General features: G+C 36.0%; 1 protein-coding gene across 1 annotated transcript in view; it reads left to right on the top strand.

Moving 5' to 3' along the window:
- The window catches only part of LOC144067921 (glypican-6-like), a 64492-nt gene extending 59703 nt beyond the window's left edge, over positions 1 to 4789 (top strand). Inside the window, 1 exon segment of the mRNA XM_077592010.1 lies at positions 126 to 4789. Coding sequence (XP_077448136.1) covers positions 126 to 343 — 218 coding nt within the window. The 3' untranslated portion in view covers positions 344 to 4789.
- Positions 4790 to 15780: the final 10991 nt, after the last annotated feature.

Raw genomic sequence — 15780 nt, 5'->3', positions numbered from 1 at the left:
TGTATTAATTAAAGCATGACTATATTTTAGTAGGACATATCGTTTACATGAGTCTGAAATAATAAAACAGAATCAATCCCGTACATTTGTATGACACTCCATTATGGCAGATTTTGTCCACACAGGTGATGAAGGCAGTACTTCTGGTAGCGGCAGCGGTTGCCCAGATGGTTGCACCACTGAGGTCATTCAGGCAGGATCCGAAGCTCCCGTGATTGGAGCTGACAGAAGTGATGTCCACACTGCAGAAGCAGGCAAGACCCAGTGCCACAGACCATCATTGGGGCTAATGTCTATGGCCCTCATAGCATCGTTCTGCACAATTCAGCCCCGATGGAGATAATACATGACTTTCCTGCAGCGTATAATATGTTTAAACACGTTCTACAGTTGCTCCTTCACCAGATCTGTAGAACCTTCTGGAATCCACCCAGTTGGTAGTGGCCTACTGAGGGTGAGGGTGGAAGTGCTGTATCGTTTGTCCTCCCCAAAATAATGTTAGGTGAAAACACTGAATCAGCTTTCACCTTCCTGACAACATTGGTGGCATTCACTCAAAATTTGAAAGTGTATTTTCATGCCAGATAACAACACTCTTCTAGAGATATTTGAGAATGTGTTTTTCCTCTGAATAATCTTTGGAATGGAATTTTTCGTATTGGTCTTTCCCTTCCTTCAGACATGATTTAAAAAAGGCATCCTATTTGCATGTAAGGAAATAAAGCTCTGATATTCTTTGTTTATTCATTTCAATGTAGGGTTTTCAGCATTGATTGATGATTGATGTCCAGCCTACAGCAGGAGGTCTTAGTATTCCTCTTTACGTGTCAGCATGTGGCTTCTTTCATTTAACCATTGTGTTTGTGCACATTTGCCCTTCACAATAGAGATCAAGGAATTCACTGAGGGAACTTTGTTGCACAGTAACAATAAATGAACATAATTTATTTTAAGACATTAATCAGAATACCTAATTTCCTTCCAGTCATTAGAATTAGTGTTTCCTTTGAAGGTATACAAATGTAACCTGCAGGGGTGGGCAATTATTTCCACAAAGGGCCACAGTGGGTGCAGGTTTTCGTTCCAACCCATAAGAGGAAACCTTTCCACCAATCTGGTATGTTAGATATACAATCAATGGATTGCAGTCAGGTGCTTCTTCAAGTCCAGTCCTCGAGAGCCCCTATACAGTCTGTTTTCTATATCTCCCTCCTCTACAACACCTGAATCAAATGATCAACTTATTAGCAAGCTATCCAGAAGCTTCATACAGATCCTGATTATTTGATTCAGGTGTGTTGGTGGAGGGAGTCATGGAAAACAGGCTGGATAGGAGCTCTCGAGGACCGGACTTGGCCACTCTTGCCCTAAAGGTTTGGTTAAAATGAGACTAACATGGATGTAATGTTTGTTTTAACTTGAGTCAAATACAGAACAAAAGAGAAATGACAGTATGCCATCACAGTTAATTTGCCTGAGACAAGCTTGTTGAACATATTGGAATAATTTGCTTTATTGTGAGCTTTTAGAGGGTTGTACACATTTGGGTATGCTGACTTATACAATACATTGCCTTCTAATTTATTTTATATAACACAACTTCCAAGCTTAGGTCAGAGTTTCTGTACAATACCATGGAGCTGTCTATTTGAAAGTTATCTGAAAGGAAATATAAGAATGGTGTTTGTTAGCAAACATCTTCGGTTATTTCATGCACTTTTGTCTATTTCTTTCAGACGTTGACCTCTAAATGAATCAAAAGCTTCAGGGCCATGACCATATTTGTGTACATAACACATACTTTATAGTCATCTGACCCCAGGTCATAAAAATTCAAGTCCCAGACATATTACAAGGATACCAATCAAAGGCAACATTTGTTCATGGTGGCAGGGCAGTGCAGAGTCAATATGGTGCGATGTTTCTCAAGATAAATAGCTGAAAAGTGAGTCTCATTTCTCCAAAGACTTTTCTCATAGCTTTCCTCTGTAGCAAATTAACAGCTGCTGTGAGCTTCTCAAAAGAGATTACACATTCCATGTAGTGGACATGGAACATTACTCCTCTCCTTACTGCACTCCAGAGGGAGAAAAAACATATTCCTTCACGGTCATTGTCCTCAAACAGTTCTTATAAACACAAATGACAAGCACAACAAAAATGTGGAGGTCCAGTTGTCCTTTACAATGACAAATATTTGAGCGGGGTGGCCCGGTGGATTAAGTGGTCAGCACATCAGCCTCACAGATCTGCGGTCGGTTTCCTCCCGCATTCCAAAAAACATGCATGCTAGGCTGATTCGACACTCTAAACTGCCACTAGGTATGAGTGTTAGCGTGGATGGTTGTCCTCGTGCCCTGCGATCGGCTGGCCACTGATTTGGGGTGTCCCCCACCTCTGGACCACAGTCAGCTGGGATAGGCTCCAGCACCCCCCGCGACCCTAGTGAGGATAAAGTGCTTCAGAAAATGAATGAATGAAAAATATTAGAGTGGTTACCCATAAGGACAACTATTCAATCTATTTAAGTTTTGGAGATAGGTTATTTGTGGTGGACTGTATGTTTTACTGAAGATAGTGCACTGCCTGATGGTGTAGTAGTTCAATCGCCTAACTTCTGTGCGGTCAGGAACAGTATCGATACCCACTTGTTGCGGTATGAATTGTGAGTGTGAATGATCATCTCTCTCTGTGTGCCCTATGGCTGACTGGCGACCAGTCTTGGGTGTAGTCTGGCTTTCACCCAAAGTCAGCTGGGAGAGGCTCCAGCAACCCCTGCAACCCTTACGAGGATGCAAGGGTTACGGAAGATAAATGAATGGAATGCAAAGAGAAAAAGTTGCTATTTAGGACACAGAGATGCAAAGGCATTCTGTCGTATCATTCTGTGGATAAAGTATTATAACAGTGGGTGAACAGCAGATTTCCAGCCAACTCACAATAGAGCAATTGATGTGACTCCCCAATCTGAAACAGTCTGATAGACGTGAGCCATACAGAAATAGATGTGCTAGGCATTGCTCAGTCTGAAACATGAAGGTAGAACTAAAACAGATTTATTTCTCTGCAATTGCACCAATTGAGATGGAATTTTCAGACAGTGGGAAGCGCTATGTTCATCTAGTTTAGGGCTGCAAAAAAGATTCTGAAAACGCTGCTAAAGATTTTGGCAATTGATTTAAATATCAGTTAAATGATCAGTCACCAACAGTATTACACTCCGCTGTAAAATGCCACAGAAGTGTAGAGTGTGGTAGAAATAGAGTCATAAAGAGTAATAGAAAAGTGTTGAGTTTTATTAATATTTTTTAATAGCGGGGCAGTCTAACATTGTCTAAAGCATACGAGCATTTCACGCTACACAATACAAATGATATGTTGCTTGCAAAACTGAAATTTTGGCAGAATGGATATTGTATAGTATAGTTGGTCACTCCCAGATCTAATTCATTATTTATCATTTTAAAAACTCATCCGTCTATTAACCAACATTTAATAATTAATTTGTAATAATGTCTTGGTTTCTTATTTATTTTATTTTTTTGCCTTGTTTTTTTTCTTTTGATTTTGTTTTTTGCAAAAAGAATAGAGGAATATTAAAGCAAGTTCTAACTGAAGTACAACCACCCAACTCGCTAAACAACCCATCAACTCACCTCAGAGACACGATAAGCACACTAGAAGAATGCTTGCTCTCTACTGGCTAATTGTAAACCTGCAGACAAAGATAAGTCCGCAATTGATTAATCAGCCCAGTGACAAAAAAAAAAATCTGATCCATCAGGAATATCTAGGCGTTTTAGCCAGTATCCTCATGAAGGACAAAGTGAGTGAGATCTGGAGCCCTCCCAGTAGTGAGTCTATTAAGTAAACAAAAATATTTTATGACATCTGACTATTACAAATTTTAACCTGCATCACATATTTTAACTGCTATATTTTGGCATTTTTGCTCAGTGATAGCATTTTACTATTCACCCATGTTTGGAATGTCATGATTCGATTTATAATCAAATTTTCCCAATTAATAATATGGTAAACTTAATCCAATTATTTTATCATCTGAAAATTTGGTTCCTAGCGTCAATTCTGCATCTGCAGCAGTATATTTGCATCTGTTGCTGTATGAAGTACTTTTGCACTTTGAAGAGTTCCCAAGAGATTGATTTCTGTTTTTTTATTTATTTTTGTAAAGATTTTGTGCACCTTCACATAGTAGGTCTTTATTGGTGTCCCTGAAATGCAAAGAAGAAAATGCACAAAGACATTTTATGAAGTCAGATCGCCCCAAAGAGTTTGCTCTTTCTCTTTTTTATGTATTCTCTTCTGACAAGCTATCGAACCACTGTCACAGATGCAGTATTGTCTAAGAGACAATAAGACCTTAACTTAATTTGTCCGCAAGACAGTTTTGTTTTCCTCTCGCCTCTAAGAAAAGAAAATCTACTAGACAATGACCACTAACTTGACGTTGTGGGTTTACAGAATATTTTGAATTAAAGGTTTTATGCAAGGTCCTTTCCGTGTTGATGTAAAACGTTCAATGCACTTTTGCTAAGACATTTGTTGTGAATGTGATATTGTATGTTCATTTGCTAAATCAGATATCCAAGGAGCACATGAAGATTCTTTCTTAGGTGCCAATGCAAGGTGTTTGAAATGTTTTGGAACTGAAGATGTTGATACAGCAGACATGCCTTACCATTTTTTAAAATAATTGAATGGATTGCTCATTTGGCTTTTGTTACTGAAAATAATAGAAAGTAATATTAAAATTTTTGTTTTTGGATATTTCTGTCTTTCTTGTCTCTATGATATGCATTTTTCAATGGTATATATATATATATATATATATATATATATATATATATGTATATATATATATTTATATATATTATATTTATATATATATATTTATATATATATTTATATATATATATATATATATATATATATATATATACATATATATATAAACTTTAAACAGTCATTTATCAAATAATTTGTCAGGTCTCAGCAACATTACACTTAATAAAATCCTGCAATTACCTACTGCGGTACTTCCTGCCCAATTACTTTTCATACAGAGTATAGATTGATCATAAACCAAAAACTACTGAACTTTGTGGTGAATGTTAGGTAATTAGGGTTTAGGCAATTTTAACCCACTCGAATAATTTAAGAGAACTAACCTTTCTAAGTGTAGTATACAGAAATATAAGTAGCATAGCTATTTGATTTCTAAAATAAATTTTTAATACTACCATAAATAACTCAATAACTCAATTTGGATGTTTACCAATTGACAAAAGATAAACATATTCTACTCCTTTTAGATCACTACAATGAAGCCAGGTTGTTATTTTTAATCATCCCAAAAGAAATATAAAAACACTTCCTCGTTAGTTGGGTTATCATAATCCGTGCCTGCAAAGTTAAATTAAAATTTAAAAAAAACAACGTTACCAATCTGTTTTACACCGTTTTTTCAATTAACCTAAGTTTCATTTTTGGGAACTACATTACCCAGATGAACCCACAATACAACAAGCAAAACAGGCAGCCAGCCTGCCAAATTTCTGTCTTTGTTGCTGTTTAATGTTTTTAATTGTCATTTGGCATTAGTTTGGGTGTTGTTTATTTTACCACGTCAAATCCACCACACGACTGTGCAAAACTAGATGTCTGCTAACCCTAATTAAAGTACTCTTACACAAAAATGAGGACACTATGATCCCAACAGAGCCTTCATTTTGTTAAATTATTAATCAGGCCTTGGAAAATGGTTGAGGTTTTGTTGTGATTTGTTTTGTTTTCCACCCACACAGAACTGAACAGTCTACCCCGAGTTGTGTTGCTGAATCTGCCACAACAATAAAATCAACATTTCTGGCTTGATTTCTATCAAACTTAGCTCTCCAGTTTGTAAGTCGACATGTGCGCTGCTTTGTGACACGCACACAATGGTTGCGACATTTAGTCACTAAAATCTGACATCCGTGCAGATTGGATTCTGAGATTTGCTGTTAATGTACTTGAATTGAATTGAATGCTTTTATTGTCATTATACAAGTATAATGAGATTCAAAGCTTCACCACGTGCACCAATAACAATAACACACAAACAGACAAATAAATGATAAATAAATAATCCATAAGTAATCAATACATTTGAAATAAATATGTAGTCAACACAACAACAAACAAACGAACAGATAAATAACCCTTAGGTTCTACATGTCTGTATTTTCTCTTTTTGTTCTGTAGTCTATTAAAACAAACCTGAAGTATTGTTCATGTTACCCACCGTGTAACAAGCCAGTTGCTTAGGTAGCAAGAATGGAACTCAGAACAATATTTTCCAGAGATAGACAAGCTTTCTAAAGTGGCTATCCATTTTGGCGGGCATGTCATTCTTAGTCAGAGTTGTCATGCAGTAAAAGCTCACCCAATGTTGTCAGCCTGATAAAGAGTTCTTGTTTTTTTTAATGTCAATGAAACACTAATTCATAAGAAGTCATGAACACATATATTTATTTTTTCATGGAAATGTTTCAGTCTACTGCAGACTACAGACAAATCTAGCATTTACCATTCTCGTAATTAAATGTAATGGCAGTCAGGTACGAGCTTGTGCAGCAAATATCAAGGAGGAGTTGAGCAAGACTGAATTGCTAAATCCACAGTGAACATTTCTTCAGATGTCAACAAAGGGTGCTAGAATCATATACTAGTGAGATTTTTCCAAACCCGTGAAATAAAACCTTGAAGTTCTTGCTCCGGGGCTGTGCCACTATGGGCCACCAGAGCATCTCTACCCTTTCTTATATTTGCCAAATTTCGAGAACACTGCTGAAACGTGGCGGAGGAAGTGCTGCAGCAGGGAGGGAGGCATCCTTCTTCAAAAGAGTACCTTCATATCTGGTGCTTTGAAGGCAGTGCCGAGTGCCGTCTAATTCATCCCAGAGGTGCCCAATTGGGTCGGGAGCTGATGACGACAAAGGCTATAGCATTTAAGTTACATTATTATCACCTCATGTCATTTTTCAACCCTGGCTCTGGGTCATATTTGATTAGCTGATACAGAAAACTATGTCACCCAGAGAACAAATGACAAACACAGTAGTGTAGTTTCACATCTCGTTACATCTGAGTGGCTCCTCAAAACATCAATTTATTCATTTTCACATGACAGCATCAAGAGGACAGCACGACACAGCTTCACATCTGAACCAGAATTATTTATTTTAAGCTCTAGTTCTGTATGTAAAATGGTTTTGCTTTAATTATAGATAACGTGGTGAGTTAGGGGCAAACTGTAAATGTGATCCACAAGGTTGAATTATTTTATTCGTTAAAATTGCAGGTTGCTCTCAAGCAAAGACTCAGAAAAAATAGGGATTTCCTTATGAAATAGCTAAAATAGTACAAGCAACCTCAGACATCTACTAGGAAAGAATATTTGTACATTTCAAATATTTTTGCTGTATTTATACATATGGACTATTTAGAAAATGCTTAAATCATTTTAGAATGAATATCTTTTGAGTGAGTAACCATACTTGATTTATGTCTGTGTCCAGACTCGAGGTGCCAATTACAAAAATTGGTACAATTCTCAAATGCCCCTCTATTTTGGTGCAACTCAGTCCAGAGTTTTTATTTTTTATTTTTCAAACATGTCCTAATTCCTAAACATACAACCATTTTAAAACTGTGCCTTGAAATTTGGGAGATGAAATGGAGAAGCCCCTATTGTGCGTGACTAAAGCCAAAATCCATTTTTGCGTGGTTGCGTGGTGATTTAAATAATGCCCACGTCACATTTTGGCATCCACCAATGAGGTGGTGCGGCGATGTGAGAGAACGCACGTTTAACTCAACGTAGTACACGAATTAAACAATATTTTCGTTTGGAATAGTCATAGTGACTTTATTTCCCTTTATCTAAGCTTTTCAATGATACATTAGTTATTACAATTGGTAAGAAATTAGACCTGTTAAAAATGGGTCAGAAGGCCTATTCTATTCTTCTTGCTGACCAAAACTAACACTACTTTTAACCCCTTAGAATGACCCTATTTTTGTTATTACATGTCATAGAATAATGGAAATTATAGTTATGATTTCATACTGATTATAATCTTTTTTTGTTAAATACCTATAATAGCTCAGTGGTGCTGCATCTTTTACACCTACATTAAATATGGGCTCAGGTATTCACAATTATATCAGTAATGTAAAGTTTTACCAAATAATTTCCATAGTAAATCTGTGTGTTTATTGGGTACAACATTTTGCCATTTTTAACAGGCTCTCCACTTGTCGTCAAGCTGTTGGATCGTACCTCATCAGTCTCACTGGCCCCTTCTGTCACTGGTAAGATATGTAATCTGTGCAGGGCTTACCCAATATGAAAATCAGCTTTCTATTACTATAAATATTCCTCATACTGACATCAGGTTTATAAAAACTAGTATGAGTCGACAACAAAATTAATTGGCTTTCAATGAAATAATGAGTTTCACTTGGCTCAAGAGAGATGTTTCAAAGCATCTGCCTGACTTGAAAATCACCCGTTGGTGCTTTTTTTTTCTCAAGAGTCCTTGATGGTTCAGCATTTCAAGGCTGATTTACAATAACACTGTAATAATGCTCTCAGAGGAAGAAAGGTTTTAAAGTTTTACTCTCTACGGAATATATGGAAAAAAAGTTCATATGATACTCAGACTACAATTTTCCTAACTTAATTATTTTTTTACCATTTAACGTGATCATAATCACAATTTGTTGCACCTTTTTGCTCGAATAGGCTCCAGCACCCCCGGCGACCCTAGTGAGGATAAAGCGGTTCAGAAAATGAGATGAGACATTGATTAAGAAATTAAGAAAACTATCTGAAAAATGAATGTGGCTATGACATTTACATATTCTTAAAGAGCCGATATATTGCGTAAAAAGATTTCCCTTAAGACGTATATGACATAATTTTCAGTACTTAACAACTCTGAGAAATATGTCTTTTAATTCTCCTTCTAAAAAACTAGCATTTGAAAGTAGGTTGGTGACTAAATATTGCAGTCTGAGGACATTTATTGTTAATAGATTCGCTGGTGACACATTTCATTCAGATACTCATTGTAATTGCTTTGTGCATGACAAAGTAATAGCGTTAGGGCTTTAGAGATGTAAGAATCCCTTGGAAATAGAAAACTTTGAAATTAAACCTTGCTTTTCAATTTTCTCTCCTATGGGAGTTGAGCAATTACATGGATTTAACCCAGTACTGTATAATAAGACATAAATATGCTTCGAAGAAATCAGGTGCCATGGTTTCATATTAAACACATCATAAGCGGTACAGAAAATGAACGAATGAAAAATAATCAAACTGGTTTGATTGAACATTTATATATATATATATATATATATATATATATATATATATATATATATATATATATAAATATATAAAATTTATTTATGTCTAAAATGTCTTTTCCTGTGTCTGTGTTCTCACTCTCTTGCTACTGCCACAGTGAATTTCCCGAATACGGGATGAATACATTTATCTAATCTAAAAAACAACAACAACATCTAATCTAATTACAATCAGATGCAGATGTTTTCTCGGAGTCTGTGTGTTTTCATCCAATTTTTGAACCACCTATATCGGATCATTTCGCCCGAACTGCTGATTTTTATGTGACCCTGAACTGAGCCTTACATTGTTTTTGAGGAGTGCATTTGATATTGTTCCTTCATTTGAGGCATGGATTTTTTCCAGCTCAATCTTTCCCAATTTTAATGCCAGTGGATCATTTGCTTTTTTTGCCCTACATAAATCATTTCCATGCTCACTTGACACGTTGATGTTCTTTGAGTGTATTTCCAGACTTGCCATAGCCTTCAGTGTTTTTTTTCTTCTCCTTTTTATCTTTTACATTGCTCAAAAACATTTTTTTCCACACCACCTTCCCTGTTAAGGGACACAGGGTACTTGAGTGAAGAAAAATAAGACGAAGTAAAGATAGCCCGAGAAGACATTCTCTATTTACAGGTTTCTTTAATTCTTTAAAATCAAGGAGATGGAGAAGATGGCGTAAACAATTAAAAACAAATTAAAATAGGAATTAGGACTAAAATATGGAACGCAGTATCAGATTAAAAGGAAAGAATCATTTTAGAAAGTCCACTTGTAAACCAGTCTGGCCCCTGGCCCCTGCCCCCCACACACAGGTGAAATCAAGAGAAATTGCTTCCTCTCTGAAGGGCCTGGCTGACATTTATATTGTTCCCATGGAAATGAGCAGTTCATATCTGACATGGAATCATTCGCAGTGGAAAAATACTACCTATTTACAATAATTTCACATGCCCCTCTTATCATATCTTGGAGGTAGAAAGTTCAAATGTTTCAAGAAAAACAGGCACTTTGTGAACAAGCCTGAAGACTGTAACAGAACAGCAATTAAGGAACAAGTGTAATTATATGTGAATAAATGGGAAATGGAATCCCAGCTGGCTAGAGGTGAGGGGTGGACTATATCCTGAGGTGGTTGGACAGTCCATCGAAGAGAACATAGAAAAATGTACAATTCACAATCACATTTACATTCTGTAGATGAATAAAGTTTAATCTAATCTAATGTATTTATTTTGTGGAAATTGAAGCCACTCAAGTCTGGCAAATATATCTCTACACCATCAGTGACCTGTGGAAGATATGGTATATTGTGTTAAAAATGGTTGGTGGTCTAATATAACCAATCTACATCAATATAAGACGACAGATGATGTGTAGCTTTGGTCTTTGAATAGCTGATACTATTCTTTTGATGCCCAAAATGTATCCAGTACCTGCAGATTATTGAATGTAGACCTTATAACACCGAGCACATGGACGGATAACCCAGCCACCTAACGAGAACATTTCCCCATGACCAAAGTTTCTGCTTAAGGGCTTATGTTTAGCTGGTCCTGCACCCACACTTGCCCTGTATTTAGTGTGCACCTATCACTTTTTGGCATCAGATTGTGGTAATACTTGTTGGCGGTCTGTCATTGTATGTTTGCAGCACACTATATCTTAAGCTCAAATCTGTCCCTTACTTAATGCTTTAGTCATTTTCCCTTTTTTTTACTTTTGATAATTTAGCTTTTCCAATAAATTCTCTTATCTGCCATATGACTCCACTGCAACTTTCACTTTCTCCCCCTGGATTCAGAATAAGGAGCAGAACAATCCTCAAAAGCAGAGACAGAGATTAGCCTCCTTGATCTTTCAACAGACAAAAATAGTTCAGTGTAAAACCCATCCTGAGGGTCTAGCCAGCTCACTGCTGACTGACTGCACATTAGAATGGACCGCTGAGGAAAAAGGCAGTTTACCCATTTTGACCTGCCACTTGACTTTCGGATGAGAGGAACCAAGAGAGCCCGTGTTATGTTCGGGCTGTCAACAGGATGATATCACACCTGAATAAATGCCTTTAAACAAATATAAACCTGGTTAAGCATGTCTAGTATTTGTCTTATGTGCCAGATACAAAATGTTCTCTCTTTCTGAACAGATTTGACAAAGCTAAAGAGGCTCACAACCAAAACAGTGGCCAAGATTTGTTGGCGGGGAAATCCAACATTTATTTGCATCAGGTTGATGATAGTGAAGCTTTATCTAGCTGATGATACACAGGAATCATTAATCAGTGGAAATTGCACTCAGCAGAGCTCAGGAAGGATGAGAAACCCTCATGTGGACCAGCACCAAATCGTAAACCTTAATAGTTACCCACCTCCCCTGCATGCTCCTAAGAATGTGCTGAATCTAACACCTTTTAACCATCAAATTTACAAGTAACTGCCTTTTTTTTTAAAAAGAAAAAAAGACAATTTTAGATGGATTTAAAATGGAAAACATCAGTTGAACAAAACCCTTTGGAATATCGCATTATTGTTTTTTTTTGCTTGCTCGATGCGATACTAAAGACCTAATATGAAGGTCTTTGGCCATGGTAATTGCAATCAATTTTTAAATGAGATTTTGGTAGTAATTTCTGTGCTTATGTCTGTATGACTTTTTTTTAATCTTCATTCCTGATCCATTTGCTCTTGTAGTCTGGGAACAATTAGGAGAGTTAAAAGTTTTGTCCTTGGCAGGATTGCTTTCTACTGGCCTCAACAAAGTCCTTGGCTCATTCAGACAATTCAATAATTCCATTGCTAAATAAATGATATTGCATTATAACACTAGATTTTGTCGCATGTTTTGCAGAAAAGCTCTTTTCATCACATTGAATCCTCCCTTGTACAAGTAATCACACTTTTACATGTGCTGGGCAGGATAGGATCACCTGAGGTTTGAAATATCACATTACATGTGCTTTATTATTTTATTTATTAGTTTAATACATTTGCATAGACGATTTAGCACTTTGGCAGATGCTGAGTTGTTTATAAATATGTCCTGTAGGTCACTGAGCAATTCTATTTGTGGACACTGTCTGTCAGGGCAAAGCTGGAGTAATTTTTCCAAAAAAAAAAGAAAACATTTCTTCATTGTTAATCAAATGGCATCCTTTAAAGGTGTAAAAACAAAATGTTTCTTCCATTACTCTTTGTTCTATTGGATTGTAAAAAAAAGTTCATCATTTTTTTATCATCCATTATATTACATGGAATTAAATGGAAATTTGTAGAAAGACATTATTTCTAATATTCTAATACTTTTAATGTAGTTCTTGGGCTAGCAGTTGGTTTGAATAGTGTATTCTTTACAATTGCTAAAATAAGTAATTCAATGTGGGCTTGCAAGTCTTTCCCTTATTTATATTATATCAGAACCATTCTCATCAGCCATCTGTTCTGTCAATTAGAAATGACAGCCATGTATTATAACAAAACCTTTCTTTAGAACTACATGTCATTTTCAATTGAGAGATGTCAGAACAATATGTGAACCACCAGCAAGCCTTAATTGCTTCATCAAAGTTATCATTAGGGCTTTAAATCAAATCCACAATTGTGTCTTGTAGTGATTTAAATATCATCTGAAAGAGCCAGAACACTTATTTGTTAAATATTGGTATGATATTTTATACAGCTCAAACATCAAAATTGACCACAAAAGTACTATTGATGCATGTAATGTGTAAAATAATCATGTTAAATTTGCATCTTCCCAATTATGAATAATTAGGAAAAGCCATAAAATGATGTAAATCATTTATATGGATATTGGAGTTCCCCAAGCCCTATCCCTTCACAAAATCAGTTCAGGTTATTGCATAATGATGCCAAAATAGCATTATAACAGATGCAGCAAAATCACATCAACTGTCAATTGTACATTGCATTATTTCTTAGAATAAACTTGTAATCTTTTGAAAAACAAGTTTTGAGAATGTGATACTCTTTCGATAATTATTTTCCGTCCGTGATCTCACAAAATGGTCGACAGTGACAATCTTAAAACATCAATCTTCAGTACAAATCCTTTTGTAAGTTTTTAGCAAATGTATCCCAAAAGTCTTTTATTACAAGGACAAGGATAAGAGTGCAGCCAGATTTACTTCCATTCTGTTGTCTTGTATTTTTGGGCATCAAGGATGCTCTGCAAAACTATGCCACCGACGGGTTGTTTCCTGTGCGGGGGTGTCGTGATAGTCATCTTGAGTGCAGCACGCAGTTTAAAAAGGAGTAAAATCACACCTATCACTTTTCCCTCCTAACGTGTGGGATCTGTCATATTTAAAAAATGAGCTGTAATGTTCAAAATCGGTAACTGTGTACCACACTGAAGCTGCTACGTAACCACCTAATTAGGAGGCATGAATTATGTATCAGATGGTGCCATAAATGGAACTGGCACACATCCGCCTTCAATGCAGCCAGAAGAAGTGAGGCAGAGATGACAAGCGCAAAGTCCACCTTGCATCATGGAACTATTGGAAGAAAGAGACTCATAAAACATTTAACATTCAGTCAGTATAATGAAATATTTGTCTTTATTTTATCAGCCCACTGCAGTAACCTATGAAACAAGTTGGTAGTTCTAAAGTCTGCTGCTTGAAGGTCATATTACATTTGACTGCGCAGAAATTCAGCACTACACAATGTGAAATACATTTGGCACCTGGTCACAAATGATGTTTATTCCTGGATGTTTGCCTTAGTGTGTCTCTTTTCTGGTATTTATGCTAGGATTTGTTAATGAATGAAAAGCTAAAATGTTTTATTTATATATATATATATATATATATATATATATATTTATATATATATATATATATATATATATATATATATATACTATATAGTATATATATATATATATATATATATATATATATACTATATAGTATATATATATATATACTATATAGTAAGGCTTTTTTCTTTAAAAAATCAACATAGTATAGTAAGGCTAAGAAAGTCGGAGAATAAATCTGACTTCTTCTCCTAGTTATTGCTGTGGTCCAGTGGCAAAAATATTGGTTCAAAACTTGAGGTGGGAATCAGGAGTGAGTTCAATTCCACTCTTTGCAATTCACAAATTGTTTATTGAGGTAATGAAAAGGATAAATATAACTTCCAATCACTTCATTTCAGAAGTCACTGTGGTCCAGTTGCAAAGACAAACAGTCAGAACTTCTGGTGGACTCAAGTTCAAATCAGGAGTGAGTTCAATTCCAATCTTTGCAAATCTCAAATTGTTTATTGAGGTAATGAAAAGGATAGATATAACTTCCAATCACATTCTTTCAGAAGTCAGTGTGGTCCAGTGGCAAAGATAATGGGTCAGAACTTCAGGTGGGCTTAAGTTCAAATCAGGAATGAGTTCAATTCCACTCTTTGCAATACTCAAATTGTTTATTGAGGTAATGAAAAGGATAGATATAACTTCCAATCACATCATTTCAGAAGTCACTGTGTTCCAGTGGCAAAGACAATGGGTCAGAACTTCAGGTGGACTTAAGTTCCAATCAGGAGTGAGTTCAATTCCACTCTTTGCAATTCTCAAATTGTTTATTGAGGTAATGAAAAGGATAAATATAACTTCCAATCACTTCATTTCAGAAGTCACTGTGGTCCAGTTGCAAAGACAAATGGTCAGAACTTCTGGTGGACTCAAGTTCAAATCAGGAGTGACTTCAATTCCACTCTTTGCAAATCTCAAATTGTTTATTGAGGTAATGAAAAGGATAGATATAACTTCCAATCACATCATTTCAGAAGTCACTGTGGTCCAGTGGCAAAGACAATGGGTCAGAACTTCAGGTGGACTTAAGTTCAAATCAGGAATGAGTTCAATTCCACTCTTTGCAATTCTCAAATTGTTTATTGAGGTAATGAAAAGGATAGATATAACTTCCAATCACATCATTTCAGAAGTCACTGTGGTCCAGTGGCAAAGACAATGGGTCAGAACTTAAGGTGGACGTAAGTTCAAATCAGGAATGAGTTCAATTCCACTCTTTGCAATTCTCAAATTGTTTATTGAGGTAATGAAAAGGATAAATATAACTTCCAATCACTTCATTTCAGAAGTCACTGTGGTCCAGTTGCAAAGACAAATGGTCAGAACTTCTGGTGGACTCAAGTTCAAATCAGGAGTGAGTTCCATTCCACTCTTTGCAAATCTCAAATTGTTTATTGAGGTAATGAAAAGGATAGATATAACTTCCAATCACATCATTCCAGAAGTCACTGTGGTCCAGTGGCAAAGACAATGGGTCAGAACTTCAGGTGGACTTAAGTTCCAATCAGGAATGAGTTCAA

Source organism: Stigmatopora argus, chromosome 2, assembly GCF_051989625.1.
Source record: "Stigmatopora argus isolate UIUO_Sarg chromosome 2, RoL_Sarg_1.0, whole genome shotgun sequence".
NCBI lineage: Eukaryota > Metazoa > Chordata > Actinopteri > Syngnathiformes > Syngnathidae > Stigmatopora > Stigmatopora argus.
The sequence above is the reverse complement of the archived record's forward strand: the minus strand, read 5'-3'. Positions and strand labels throughout refer to the sequence as shown.